The 12,357-nt window shown below is 40.1% G+C and overlaps 1 protein-coding gene across 2 annotated transcripts; it reads right to left on the reverse strand.

The window, feature by feature from the left end:
* Positions 1-251: 251 nt before the first annotated feature.
* Positions 252-12,070, reverse strand: Ube4A (Ubiquitination factor E4A). Of its 2 annotated transcripts, none has more exons than XM_086977273.1 (13): positions 11,677-12,070; positions 9,505-9,741; positions 7,411-7,552; positions 6,532-6,778; positions 4,412-4,704; positions 4,041-4,203; positions 3,687-3,935; positions 3,235-3,440; positions 2,854-3,057; positions 2,294-2,549; positions 1,577-1,761; positions 1,237-1,373; positions 252-1,053 (listed from the first exon to the last, which is right to left on the reverse strand). In XM_086977273.1, the coding sequence occupies exons 3-13, from the start codon at positions 7,548-7,550 to the stop codon at positions 314-316; spliced, it is 2,820 nt and encodes a 939-aa protein (XP_086833399.1). In that variant the 5' UTR covers positions 7,551-7,552; positions 9,505-9,741; positions 11,677-12,070; the 3' UTR covers positions 252-313. The 2 variants fall into 2 exon arrangements, with proteins under 2 accessions (XP_086833399.1, XP_022648732.1); XM_022792997.2 differs by lacking the exon at positions 11,677-12,070 and adding an exon at positions 10,683-11,293.
* Positions 12,071-12,357: the final 287 nt, after the last annotated feature.

A 12,357-nucleotide genomic window follows, 5' to 3' on the forward strand; every position in this document is an offset into this window, starting at 1 on the left:
ATATTATTCATATTTATCTATAGTATGCATCTATATTTTTCGTCGCACACTGGCATTAGTCTAGTTTACGAGCAGACAACATTCTAAAAGACCAATAATCACTGATATTGGGTCAACGGAATCTCCTGTTATTGTGTTTTTCGCGAAAACGTATATAATTTCTACGTTTTGTTCCTCATAATCCGCATCATCATATATCAAAGACCAACACAGTGGTTAAGATGCCTAGATCATATCAATGCGCGCGTTAATTCTGTTTGTTTTGCTATTTATTCTTCATTCCTCTTTTTAACGAAACGTTCCTTCTCTGTGCTCATTTTTTGCGGATCTCCCTCAACCATTTATCGATACGGACCTTCAGCTCTTCGTTTGGTTTAACCTGCTCTAGGTTGAGTGGCTGCCGGTTGAACGGATCCGTTTGGTCACTTAGTAAGTGCCTTGCGATAGTATTACGATCCACAGTAACCCCGGACGACGGCAGTATGACAGGATCGGTCATTAGTGTGAAAATAAGAGGGTCCATGAATTCTTCCGGCGCATCTTGGGTGAGTTCCTCCTGTCGAGTAATCGCATTTTGAGCTTCGGTTACCTTTCGGCCCAGTTCCTCTATCTCGACACCAAGAACACCTCGACCAATCCGATTAAGGACCTTCTGTGCTTCAACGAATAATTCTGGCTTATATGAGCGTTCATCACGTACCAGAGCTTCATAGAAGCTTTTGGTTGACGCGTCTTGCTCAAATCGGCTGTCCTGAGCGTCGTCGGCATACTTAACGCCGGCCAAATGAAGGTAGGTTTGAGCTATGCTTTCGACAAGAAGAGCAGGCTTAAACTCGTAGTCTTGGAGATTCTGTACACGCAAATTTTTCTGGTCAGGACCGACAAGGTGAAGTAAAAAGAAGTTGAGCATAACAACAATACGGTCAATGAGCACGGGGTGTAGAAATAGTCGTCGCACAACAGGTGATGACGTAAGCCATGTTAGAGTGCGAATAGTGTCACGGGCCATCACGTTATGAAACCTGGCAATCATGCCCTGATGGCGAAAATTGCCTAGGCAAGAAGCATCAAACAGAAATGACAGTATGTACACGGATTACAGAAGGATTACCAGTCATCACTTTCCATTAGAGCTTTCGATTTTGTTTGTTTCAACATGTTAGTTATTTATCCAGACACCTGAGAATAATAATATTAATAATAGCATTGTCCTTCGCCGTATTTTAAAAAATTCACCTTCGTTTTGCTGCCGCCGGTCTATCGGCAGCGTTTGCCACGATGCTCGCTCTCTTTCAAGAGCCTTTAATCGCTGCATGAACTGGAAACTCTCGTCGACCAGAAAGTTAGCATCATTAATCAACAGATTGGCAAACCTGTATCAAAATTCATGGAAAAAGGTACGATCGTAGTCCATATTAAATCGCTGAACACTCTGGTATGTACTGGTAATAATGCTAAGTAGGGGTTTCATTACAAGTTAATGTGCTATTATCAGATTAGCGTGTTTTTGATGAAATAAACTACTGCTACGGAAAAATATATAAGTTCGACTTATGACACGTGGGTGTTAACTTACCTAAGAAACAGTGGCTGGTTTGTGTCTTCAATATGCAATACTGCTTCCTCCGATAGTTGCTCCATATGGCCTCGATGCTTCTTTAACTTCCATAGCTGCTCCAGTACCAGGTACATCGGACGCCGATACTGAAACTTTTCCTCGAAGGACACGCTTTGACCCGTCATTTCAATCGACACGAATACCTATCAGGTTTTCGATTTCAAGAAACATGAAAACCTTATTCCAATCTTATTGTTAATTCAGCTTTTTCAAACGTTGCAATATAACAGGCAAGAGAATGTAGATAATACAGGAGCGTGTTGCAAAGGGGGACAGTGTTATCCAGTTACACACCCAAAGGTTATTGTAAGGGTCTGGAAATACCTAGAAACGAATTAGAATTGTAACAACAGAAAATGTCAAAGAATTATACTTAGATGTGTTTCGCAACTCGCATTTTGTTCGTTTAATATGATGTGTCTAATTGTAAACTCTATATATAAAGGCCCTTATACATACATAAAAGAAGATACAATCTAGTAAAAGGAACTCCGACTTCTAAAAACCTTGTTATATAAGATAACTTTGACATTACTAAATTTCGTACTCGCTTTATTTTTTTCGTAATATTTTTATAATTTTTTGTTGTGTGATATGTAAAAATACTACAACTCCATTACATTAACACCATTAGGATAATGACTCTACGTGTAGGTAGAATTCCTTGCTTGTCACCTGAATTAAAGTTTCGGCAAGAGGATCCGAAATTGAGGTCTCAAGAAGTGCGCAAACATCCCCGTTACTGATACTTGAATTGATCCCGTGCGGATCATGTGTATTGACGGTTATTACTAGACTTTCAAGCATTTCAGCTAATTTCGCTCGCAAGTGGGGATTGTTGACACGATCGGCCGAGCCCATAAATGTAGTGATGAGTCGCAATAATGGGGCAAGATGAGGCGTGAATTGACTCAAATTGCGCTCACCAAATCTGTAACCATACATATATCATTGTCAAATAGGTTTATATATAACTATAAATAATGCGAATAGCATGGTTGATCATCCATCACTACTTGTTTTTTTTTATTTTGACAATCTGGTCATGTAAATTGCTGGAAACGACGCATGATTTGAAACTGTAATGAGCACCAAACGCTACAATTAGTTGTGAAACTGTCCCAAAGTAAAGTACCTAGTAAAAAGTAAAAACACCTACAGTATTATTCGGCATATGTATTTCGATTGATGACTTCATTTAGCCCACCTGCTGTAAAAAATTGATAATCAAATACCTTCTCGTCATGACGACGCTGTCTGAAACGTTTTCGAGTATATGTTCAGGTACTAGCGACAACCGTTCCGCCGGCGTCACTTGCTCGAAGGGTTCCCCGTCGCGAGTGGCAACCTCGACAAGCCAATGAGCTGAAGCGACAGTAAAATTCACTAGCATCTTGAAGAAGTCTGGCTCGAACAGCGTTGTCCGCATACTCTGATACCTGGTAAACGAGATAGAAAAATTACGTCTCAATGTAGTGATGAAATGATGGGGAAAACACTGTCATCATTGTAAGTACCAAGTCAGCGTTATTAATATAGTCGCATGTGCTTAGAGAGACTCTTTACCACGCTAATTAACTAACACCGTTAAGCAAAACAATGCTATAAGTACCCACCAACTCATGCATGCATTTAGCTGTTGTTCAAGCCTTTCGACAAAATCCTGTCCTTGTAAATCAATAACCTGTCCCCGGGAATCTTCGTAGATGGTTCGCATTCGGCCCATTTCTTTGTTGAGCTCCATCAGTCGGTCATGAAGCACCCTAGTGCTAATCAGTAATGCTTTGTGAGCCGCGAAGAAACACTCAGTAGGGAAATTCACCTGTGTCATTGCATTCGGGACGTTTCCCATCAATACATTAAATATATCACCCGGTATGAGATCTAACAAGGCAACTTCATTTTGAACTCACTTTGTTTTCTGTTGCCCGTGCAGAACCGTATGACGACAAAATTATGATAAAGTACAAAAAACAACCGAACTGACAATTTTAAAAGTGTTGCCTTCAAATGCGGCAGTAATTTGTCCAAATATACTTATCGCGATATAACTTCACATAGAACTTACTTGTTTTGTGAGCTTATCTATAGGTTTTTTCGGTAGTAGTGTCGTGTCGTTCTCAAGGCCCCGAAGTCGTATTTTAACTCCGTCGTAAGTCCACGCTCCATAACTGAAATCTGCTTTGAGCACTTTCTCAGGGTCACGTACTTTGCAGAAAGGCTGCGCTAAACGGAGCAGAACCGCGGTCAGATTCATCGCAAATCCGTGAGAAACTTGGCCTACTTTCAGACCCAACTTCGAGCGGCTGCTGCAAAGCTACACATGGAGACGACGCGTTATTAATAATGCGTTGATGAAGTGTTTTTTGGCCATATCCATAAGGCTGCGCATATGGTTAACACGGCTTAAACTGCTACTTACGTCCAGCGCATATCCCACCCATTCGATGACCTGAGCTCGTATTGCTGGACTAATTCGTAGCAATTGGTCAATCATTTCAAACAAGTCATTCTGCACGCGACGGGCGGGCAGCCACAAATTTTGTTCTTCAATAGCCACGTCCTGAAGTGTTGCCGTCATCATTCTAGGAACAAAAATTAAGGCAACACACATTGAGATAGCAAACAGGGTAGGTCTCAGATGCAAAAAATGTTTTTAAAGTGTTCGGTGTCAAAGCGAAGCCATCTTACCGAAGACTTAACCATTAACGGAACCTTGTTATTTATGACTTTTGCACCAGGCATATTAAAAAAACTACGTCTATTAAAAATCATAACTTAAACCATACGCACCTTTCGAAAATACCCCAACCCGTTTGTCCGCCTTCGACGCCAAGGTATGATAATTTGAACAGGGCTCCCAGTAACGAACTTTCCAGCTCCGCGATCGCCTGCATCTCCTCGAAAGCTTGAGGACGGGCCGACCGTGGCTGATGAATTGGCTGTGCTGCAAGCATAGCTTCGGCGAGCGGCTCGTTTTGCATAAATAATCTTGCTAATGAAAAAAGACGATGTTGCTGCGGTGACATAATGCCCTCATCGGTGACAGCCTGAGCGATAGCTGTTAAGGATGGCTTGATTATGTCCTACATAACAAAATAGAGTGCTGGGAAATATAAAGATCGGTCTTGGCTATATTATAGGTTCTAGATTTTCAATCTCGAACCTGTAAGTTTTTTTTTAGCTTTTTTATATAGCTTTTTATGTAGCTTTTTTTTTATAGCCCAGTTTTTTTATGGCTTAGCTTTATATTTAGAAAGCTAGAGTGTCGCAACCTTATGGCGCAAATACAGCTTCAATACGTTTTTTGATACCCCCAGCATAATAGATGTAATATTTCACTATGAAAATTATCCCTGACTAGTTAACTTGGTAACGCATAAACGAACCGTGATTTATTACCAGTGCAGGACAGTGGGCTATAAGGGACAGAAAAAAGGGCCACACCATTCTTTCTGGCAAAGGAACGCTGATTTAAAATTTTATTATAATCGAGAATTCTGATTTTTTCAATGCACGCGGGTCTGGAATATAGTGCAGTTCGCATTATTGGACTTCTGAATTTCAAAAAGGAGGTTATATAAGACAACTAAGTGCTTTTTTCGCAATTTTGTTGAACAATAAAGCAGCAAAATAACTATCTTGTTTTTTAGCACATTTTCGGCAGTCCTAAAGTTACATTTTAAAAGCTAGACTGAAAGCACTCATATTTTATAAAAGCGCTTACACTAAGAAACAACCATTTTTTTTACCAGCATTTTAAAAATATATATAGACAATATTTTAAGAATAAAGACACCACATGCCGTTGAATCTAATTCTAAAAAAATTCTAAAAATTCGAAATAATAAATGATCTCAGTACTTAACTCAGCTTAGTGGGAATGCGTATATGTATAAATATGTCAAGTCAAGCAAATGTATCGTATTTTCTTACTCGTTGTACCATATGTGGTAGTTGTCAACAACGTGCCAGATGTAGTCGCTTTTAAATAACATGTTGACGACGATACAGGCATAGTGCACTTTTCGCACAAAACAATATTGCGCTATAGTATAAGTAGTCATGGATATGGATCACAATTTATATGATAAATTGTGATCCATATCCATGACTACTTATACTAACTATATATGATATAGTTATTTATGCCTGAACTATGCGTTACTACAATAGTCATATAGGCTTCAGGTCTCGAAATTACTATTCCTTTCTTACTTCTTGAATGACAGGCAATACGTGGATGTGTCAGTGGTTAGGCCATTTAAAACTGAGCTCCACACTGCCCAGAAAAATTTCATATGGGCCGAACTATACTGTTTAATCTGCCTAACTTAGCCGTAGATGATTATAAAGCCTGGCATTTTCCAGTTAGAATCACAGTTTCCTCTATAAAAAAAAAAAAAAATTGTTGCTAGCTTTATTCAATGGCTGGCTCTTTTAACACAAAGTTAATAATGGCCCAAATCGCCCAACCTCTGGCCTATATAACCCCATCTTGTGGGACTATATGGGCTATATAATGTCTTTGAAGTCATATTTTTAAAACATGGCTGGCTAGAAGCAAATCCATTAAAGCCACATAACAGACGAAAATACTAGTATATTTTTTTTTTCTCTTTTATGGCATCTACTGCTCTTAATGATATCGTGAAGTAAATTTTGGCTTGCATAGTGCTACCCTGCCGTACAAGTTTTACAACCATTCGAAAAAAATCGTGTTATAGCTTGAGTACTCGTTGGGAGCCACGGTCTCGTCAAAATGACTGTACAACAAATAAAAAACTGTATTGGGATGTACAAAACCTAGATCTCGAGAGCTAATAATCTAGGGTGTATTATCGAATGCATGAACAGATCATATGATTACTGCATTTGCATTTTTGTTGTACAAAAAAATTTTGTAAATTTACCTTTAATGTAACTTCCTCTCCTCCGCCTTTATAGCGTTGGTCCACTATGACACTCAATTCCCTAAGGAAGTCTGCAATGCATGAACTTCGTTCATCCATTACAATAATCTGGAGCTGCTGTGCATGCGAAGGTTGCGGCGGACCTGGGTAAATAACCTCATTCATGAGACAGGTGACTGCTTGTTCCAGCACGACGCGCCGCACCTGAACCGCCACATCGTGCGGGAGTAGATCGCTTTTGAATGTCCTGTAAAAACACACGTACATATACAGGAACGGAGAAGCAAGGAGCATTTTTACACAACGAATCGTGAGTGAATGTTCATAGTTGAACGTTTCATTATAGCCAGTTCACTAAATACCTCGAGAAGGCGCGTTATGATGTGAGAGCTGTTGTCGTTTCCAAAAAAACTGAATCGCTGTGTACGGGTATTGTTAGGAATGAGGTATTTCACATTAATGTTTTGGTTAACATTAAATCCAGTACAACAATCCAGCTCAAACTCTCACTCGTTGAATGAATATTGTCTATCTAAAAAGCCAAACATGAAAAACGTAACGGCGTTATATTACCGACTACCCTTTGTGTACCGAGTACCGAGAGTGCATTCTAGGGTTTCTAAAGGAATTTAGGAAACAAAAATACTAATTCCACGCATTAACATATACGTGCCCGCGCTCAGAAGTAAATATCCACATGTATAAATAGATAAAATTGCATCATAGTATCCTTCTATTGCAATTATACTGAGACCATATAGTTAGATGTGAGGCAGCTGTTATTACAAAGGTAATAAAAATTTTCTTCCGATTTTTCGTTCCGAATTCGGCTGTGAATAGTCGGGATTGTTTTGACTTGGTGTTTCCTGTCAATCTGACCTTTGGTAGCACCCGTAGAGATAGCAAACGTGCCGGGCATCATTTCGATTCTTGGTCAATTCTGCCGGTTCCATCATAAGACGCTCGAACACCGCCTCGTTCATTCGACGCACCGTAAGACGCGTGTTGCTCTCTGCCATACCTTCCAAAAACAATAGACAAATAATTTCTTAAATCAGATGATCACTCTGACATAATATACTTCAGTGCCAATAGCACGAAGCTAGTTATAGACAACCTTCAAGGCATAAGCGTAACATTTTTCATCATCTACAGATAATGGCTATGATCACTTGAATCTGCAATAAATCTGAGTGTAGAAATTTGTAAATAATTACCTAGTAAAATATACATGTGAAGTGCGAAGTTCGGCTAACAGCCAATGACTTTCAGTTGATCTGATCCATTATCAAAACGATTGACTAAGATAGTCTAATGAATATCTCTTGCAGTTCAACGCGAGTTAAACGAAAGCTATCAGATTTTTGGCAATATTCATCAAAATTCTAATTCTTATTGCGAAGTCAAATGAGATCCAAATGTTTGGTTTGATCGTTTAACTTAAAAGTATTTGTTTTGGAAAAAACCCTAGAATTTCTTCTAATAATCTCCTAAAGAAATAATCTAACGAAAGTGAAAAACATGTTTCCATTGTAAATGAAAAATCTGGATAATAAATTTCCCTTTCTTTTTATAAAAAAATAATATTTAAATTTTGCTAATAAGAATATCTTCGAATCACGAAAAAATTCTGAAAAGGAAGCTATTACTAATTTAAAAAAAAAGTACTCATACCTTTAAACGTGTTTTAGAGTTCTCGTTAAAATCATTGTTTTAGACCTTTTGGGGTATGAAGTATATTCTAAGCTGTTCACTATAGACCTCAGAGGCATAAGTGGTATATCACAGCGTTTTCTGCGAGCTTCGCTTCTCACCTGTTTTGCTATTAAATGCATCTTAGTTTACCTATAGAGACGTATAAGGCTAATTTCGTTTATTGTAAAGGTAAAGGCGCACAGTCGCCAGATTATTTCCTAATAGCGTAGCATAAATTTATCAGCGCAAAAATCGATTTTCCAAACATTGGTGTACCTTTGTTTTCAAGCCCGGAAAACGAAAAATAAATTGCTACTTTCGGTTAACGATCAGCCAAATTTATATTACGCTTTGTATTAAAAACAAACTTTTCCTTTCATTAAATATTTACCCAATCGGGTCAGAATTCACTCATATGCACTTCCCATGGCACATTTCCAGCTAGCTTCAAAAAACAACCTCTAAAGGGACAATACTGTTCCCGAAAACTTACAAAGCGCATATATATATATATATATATATATATATATATGTATTGCAGTACACATGCTGGATAAAAACAAAGAAAAATCGTTTTTGCAATTTCAGTACGCAACTATTGGTTATAAGTACCTACATTAAATCAGTTTACATAATAATAAGGAAATCCATAAAAAATAGTAGGGTGGGTTAACTCAGCGTTGTTTATTAACCGTAATAAGTGACCATGTCGCCATCCCCCTTCGCTCCACCACGTGAGCGACATCAATCATCAGTGAAGTGACAAGGCGCCTATCGAAATCTATGCCCTGCCTATAGCGCAGTTAGATTCTCGCAGTTAGATGTCTTTATAGTCAGTTCTTATCATAAATGCACTCTAATTTAGATAAAGATATAGTCACATCAGCCCTCATTGGGTAGATATTTTTTCATGCATTTGCTTATGAATATTGGTTGCGCGTCGAACAAACGTGACCTCAACCCAAATTCGCGTCATTTGTGTATATTAAACATTGACTTATTTGAATGGCGTTGTTATTGAAAGCGACCCTCTTAACCTCGATAACTGGAGCTTACTATTCATATGACATTAATATTCGTATAATGCGTTACCTCGTTTAATGCACAGACTCGATAATACGCTGGACACTCAGGTAATCTTTTGCGTGTTTGTAATATTTACCCTACGAATGTTGACTACAACTAACAATAGCAATAATCAAACTAAGTTACGCAGCGAAGTAACGTGATAATGACTGATCACTTGACGCGAACAGGCAGTACACAGTGTTTACTTACCTTGCAAGAAGACACATTTTTCTTTGCCCGGCTGAGCACTAACCCGTAGCACAGTTTCCAGTCGGCTCTCGAGCACTGCTGAGGCTTCATCGTCGCTGTTGTCACCGACTGAATTTTTCTCGCTTGAACAGTGATTCTGGCTAACGGCATCCGCTACCTTGGCTGCCTGTTGCTGCGAAGGCTGCCGAATTTGCTGTTGCTGATCTGTGCCAACTGATCCTGTCCCGTTTCCGGCCACTGTGGAGGGAAGCAACGACATGAAGGGATTGTCCGCTGGCATTTTTTCGCTAGAGGGGACTATGAAAACCGTCAAATAGCTGACACGGGACGGACGCCGTGGCTGCTAAACGTGTAGAAAAATAATTCTTCCTTATTCCGTCGAAAAATCTGGAGGCACACGGCACAGATATGCGTAGATTGATCCTAGTTACTCCAGGACATAGCAATTAGTAGGCGGGTCAACCAGTAGTTTCACACGCAACCACCTGATTTACGCCGTTTAGCAAACAAACTCACAGGTGCACACACACGCACGCACGCACGCACGCACGCACACACACAGTGAAATAGGCGATTGGGTTATGGTTTACTGCACTTGGGCGGTCAGATAGACCCGGACGAAGGCCAAAGTAATTGCAGCAACAGCAGCTAGAGCACGGAACGCAAGAAGGACACTGGCTCTACTCCCCCTCGGATTGTCGACGAGTGATGAGTGTGTCAAAAATCGTTCGTGAAACAGCGAGAGAAAGAGAAGGAGCGAGAAAAGAGTGAGGGAATGAACTGAGATCGATCGTCACAAGGAAAATAGCGGTAGCACAAGCCAGCCAGCCCCGTCAGCTGGACAGTGGTAGATTGCTTTCTCGGTTAAGCCAAAACCATTAGGACCAGAGGGAGTAGCCACAATAATGAAAGAAACGACGACACAGACGTCAATTGAGCGCAGCACTGGGATTGCTAGCAGTCGACGGTAGACCGACAGACGAATGGACAGGTATATCGAACGAACGAACAAAACATATAAAAAGCCAACGAGCAGACGCATTCGGAATCATATTGGAAATCAGCAGTTGGTAAACGCTACTTCGCTTATCAGCACCATTAATGAGTTGAGGAAAGTTGGAAAAGAGAGAGCTAGTCTAACGCTATAAGATTGATAGTGTCAAGCTGAGTTCGTGTACCCCTTGCACGGATGAACTTGCGGTCATTAGGTGTTGTTAGTGTACAGCCTGAGAAGAAACACGGCCGGCATAGAACATCACATTTAAATGCACAAACGGCTGATACTGGTTGTAAACAAAAGGGAGAGGGAATATCGCTAATGCGAATCAACATGGGAATTGCCGCGCCGGATTGAGAACAGACTGATAACAGCTACAATAAAACATAATCGTGTTCTGTACCTGGACGATACTTGACTGTGTTTTGGAAGCGAGGCGACATTCGGCTTGTTAGTTCGTAGCACATTTTATAAGATTCGACGGCCTAAAGCAAATAAACGTCACGTCCTAACGCTTTGAAGAATTACTATTGCATTATAATGGTACCAATATATAATTTTTATTAGGATACAGACAATCAAAGCACATAAGATGCCACTAAAACTAAAAAAAAATTCAAAATCGAAAAGTAAAAGTCTAAGTGTGCGGCTTAATAACATTTACAAGCATATCTCGCGTTCACTAAGAAACTGCTGAACGGTAGTGTTTTGGCTGCAGTTCTAGGAAGTAAACCGATAATTCGTAAGGTATTTAAATATCCGAATTTCCTTTGTTTATAAAACACACAATGAAGTAACACAAAGCAATTATTACTATAACACGTAGAAAATAAATGGATAGAACGCCTCTGGCTAATTCATACCGAATTATATGCCGTGTTGTAAATGACGGTTTCTAGGCAATCTAGATTATAATAATAACTACGTTTCCGCTAATTGCGATAAACGGAACACACAGACTGTAGCTCTGATTTGGAATCCCTGTCACGGTGCACTGGTAATGCGTTTACCTACTAAGCCTAGAGACAGTAACTATGGTTCGAAACCAACTGTAGAGATGCTGCACTAATCCTACCGAGTTGTCCATTTTGGACCTCGTGACTACGGAAGGTGCAGATTATGAAAAAGAAGGTCCAGATGGCATGAAAGTGTCGGAAAAAAGTAATGCTAGTTACCGGGCAAGAGGGGTGGAGAACTTTACACAAGAAAGACCGCCGCGCAAAAATACGAAAGATCTGATGTCTGACGTAAAGGAAGGAAGGCGAGATGGATTGCTTCATGGCTCATCTAATAACGGGTTATAGAGATCTTGATGACCTTAACGTGGCATCCACTGTCCGTAAGGAGAAAGAGGCGATGCGGTTCACATGCTTCCTGCCTGTCCTGGCCTAGAATAGGCTAGAGCTGCAGCCGTAAGCAAAGTAGTGTCACAGCGGAGAAAAGAGAGTGATCTGAGAGCTAAAAATACGCCTGTTATGCCCTGAACAGATCTGAAACAATTTGTGGAATACGTATATAACATGACGAACGCTTGTATAACTAGCGCTGCAACAACAAAACGAGAAGTGTTGGAAAAGCAGGGGCGACTCGGCGGTGTCAGGCTAAGGAGGCTGCTAGTAACTGAGACGCTACGATAGCTACAACACTGTCGCATTCGGTGGAAGAGTGAGAGACAAGAACTCGCTCAGGACATAACGCATCGGGAGAGGAGGCGTCCGACAGGAGGATGGACTGTGACGCAGCTAGTGGAATTATAATAACTGACTATCACTAGCGGTCCCTGAAAGCTCAAGTTAAAGTAATATTAAGCTAAGTTCCGAATGAAGGCCCAAGAGATCGGTGTGCAGGTTTCCTTA

Source organism: Varroa destructor, unplaced genomic scaffold (assembly GCF_002443255.2).
Source record: "Varroa destructor unplaced genomic scaffold, Vdes_3.0 BEIS01000001.1, whole genome shotgun sequence".
Classification (NCBI taxonomy): domain Eukaryota; kingdom Metazoa; phylum Arthropoda; class Arachnida; order Mesostigmata; family Varroidae; genus Varroa; species Varroa destructor.

Bases quoted from the DNA above. Each gene is read 5' to 3' on its own strand.
- Ube4A (XM_022792997.2), bottom strand. From the start codon at position 10,836: ATGTTGATTCGCATTAGCGATATTCCCTCTCCCTTTTGTTTACAACCA. The intron at 9,742-10,682 runs GTACACGAACTC...TTCCCTCCACAG, and splicing joins CAAGTTCATCCGTGCAAGGG to TGGCCGGAAACGGGACAGGA. The intron at 4,705-6,531 runs GTAAATTTACAA...TTTGTTATGTAG, and splicing joins GAGAGGAAGTTACATTAAAG to GACATAATCAAGCCATCCTT.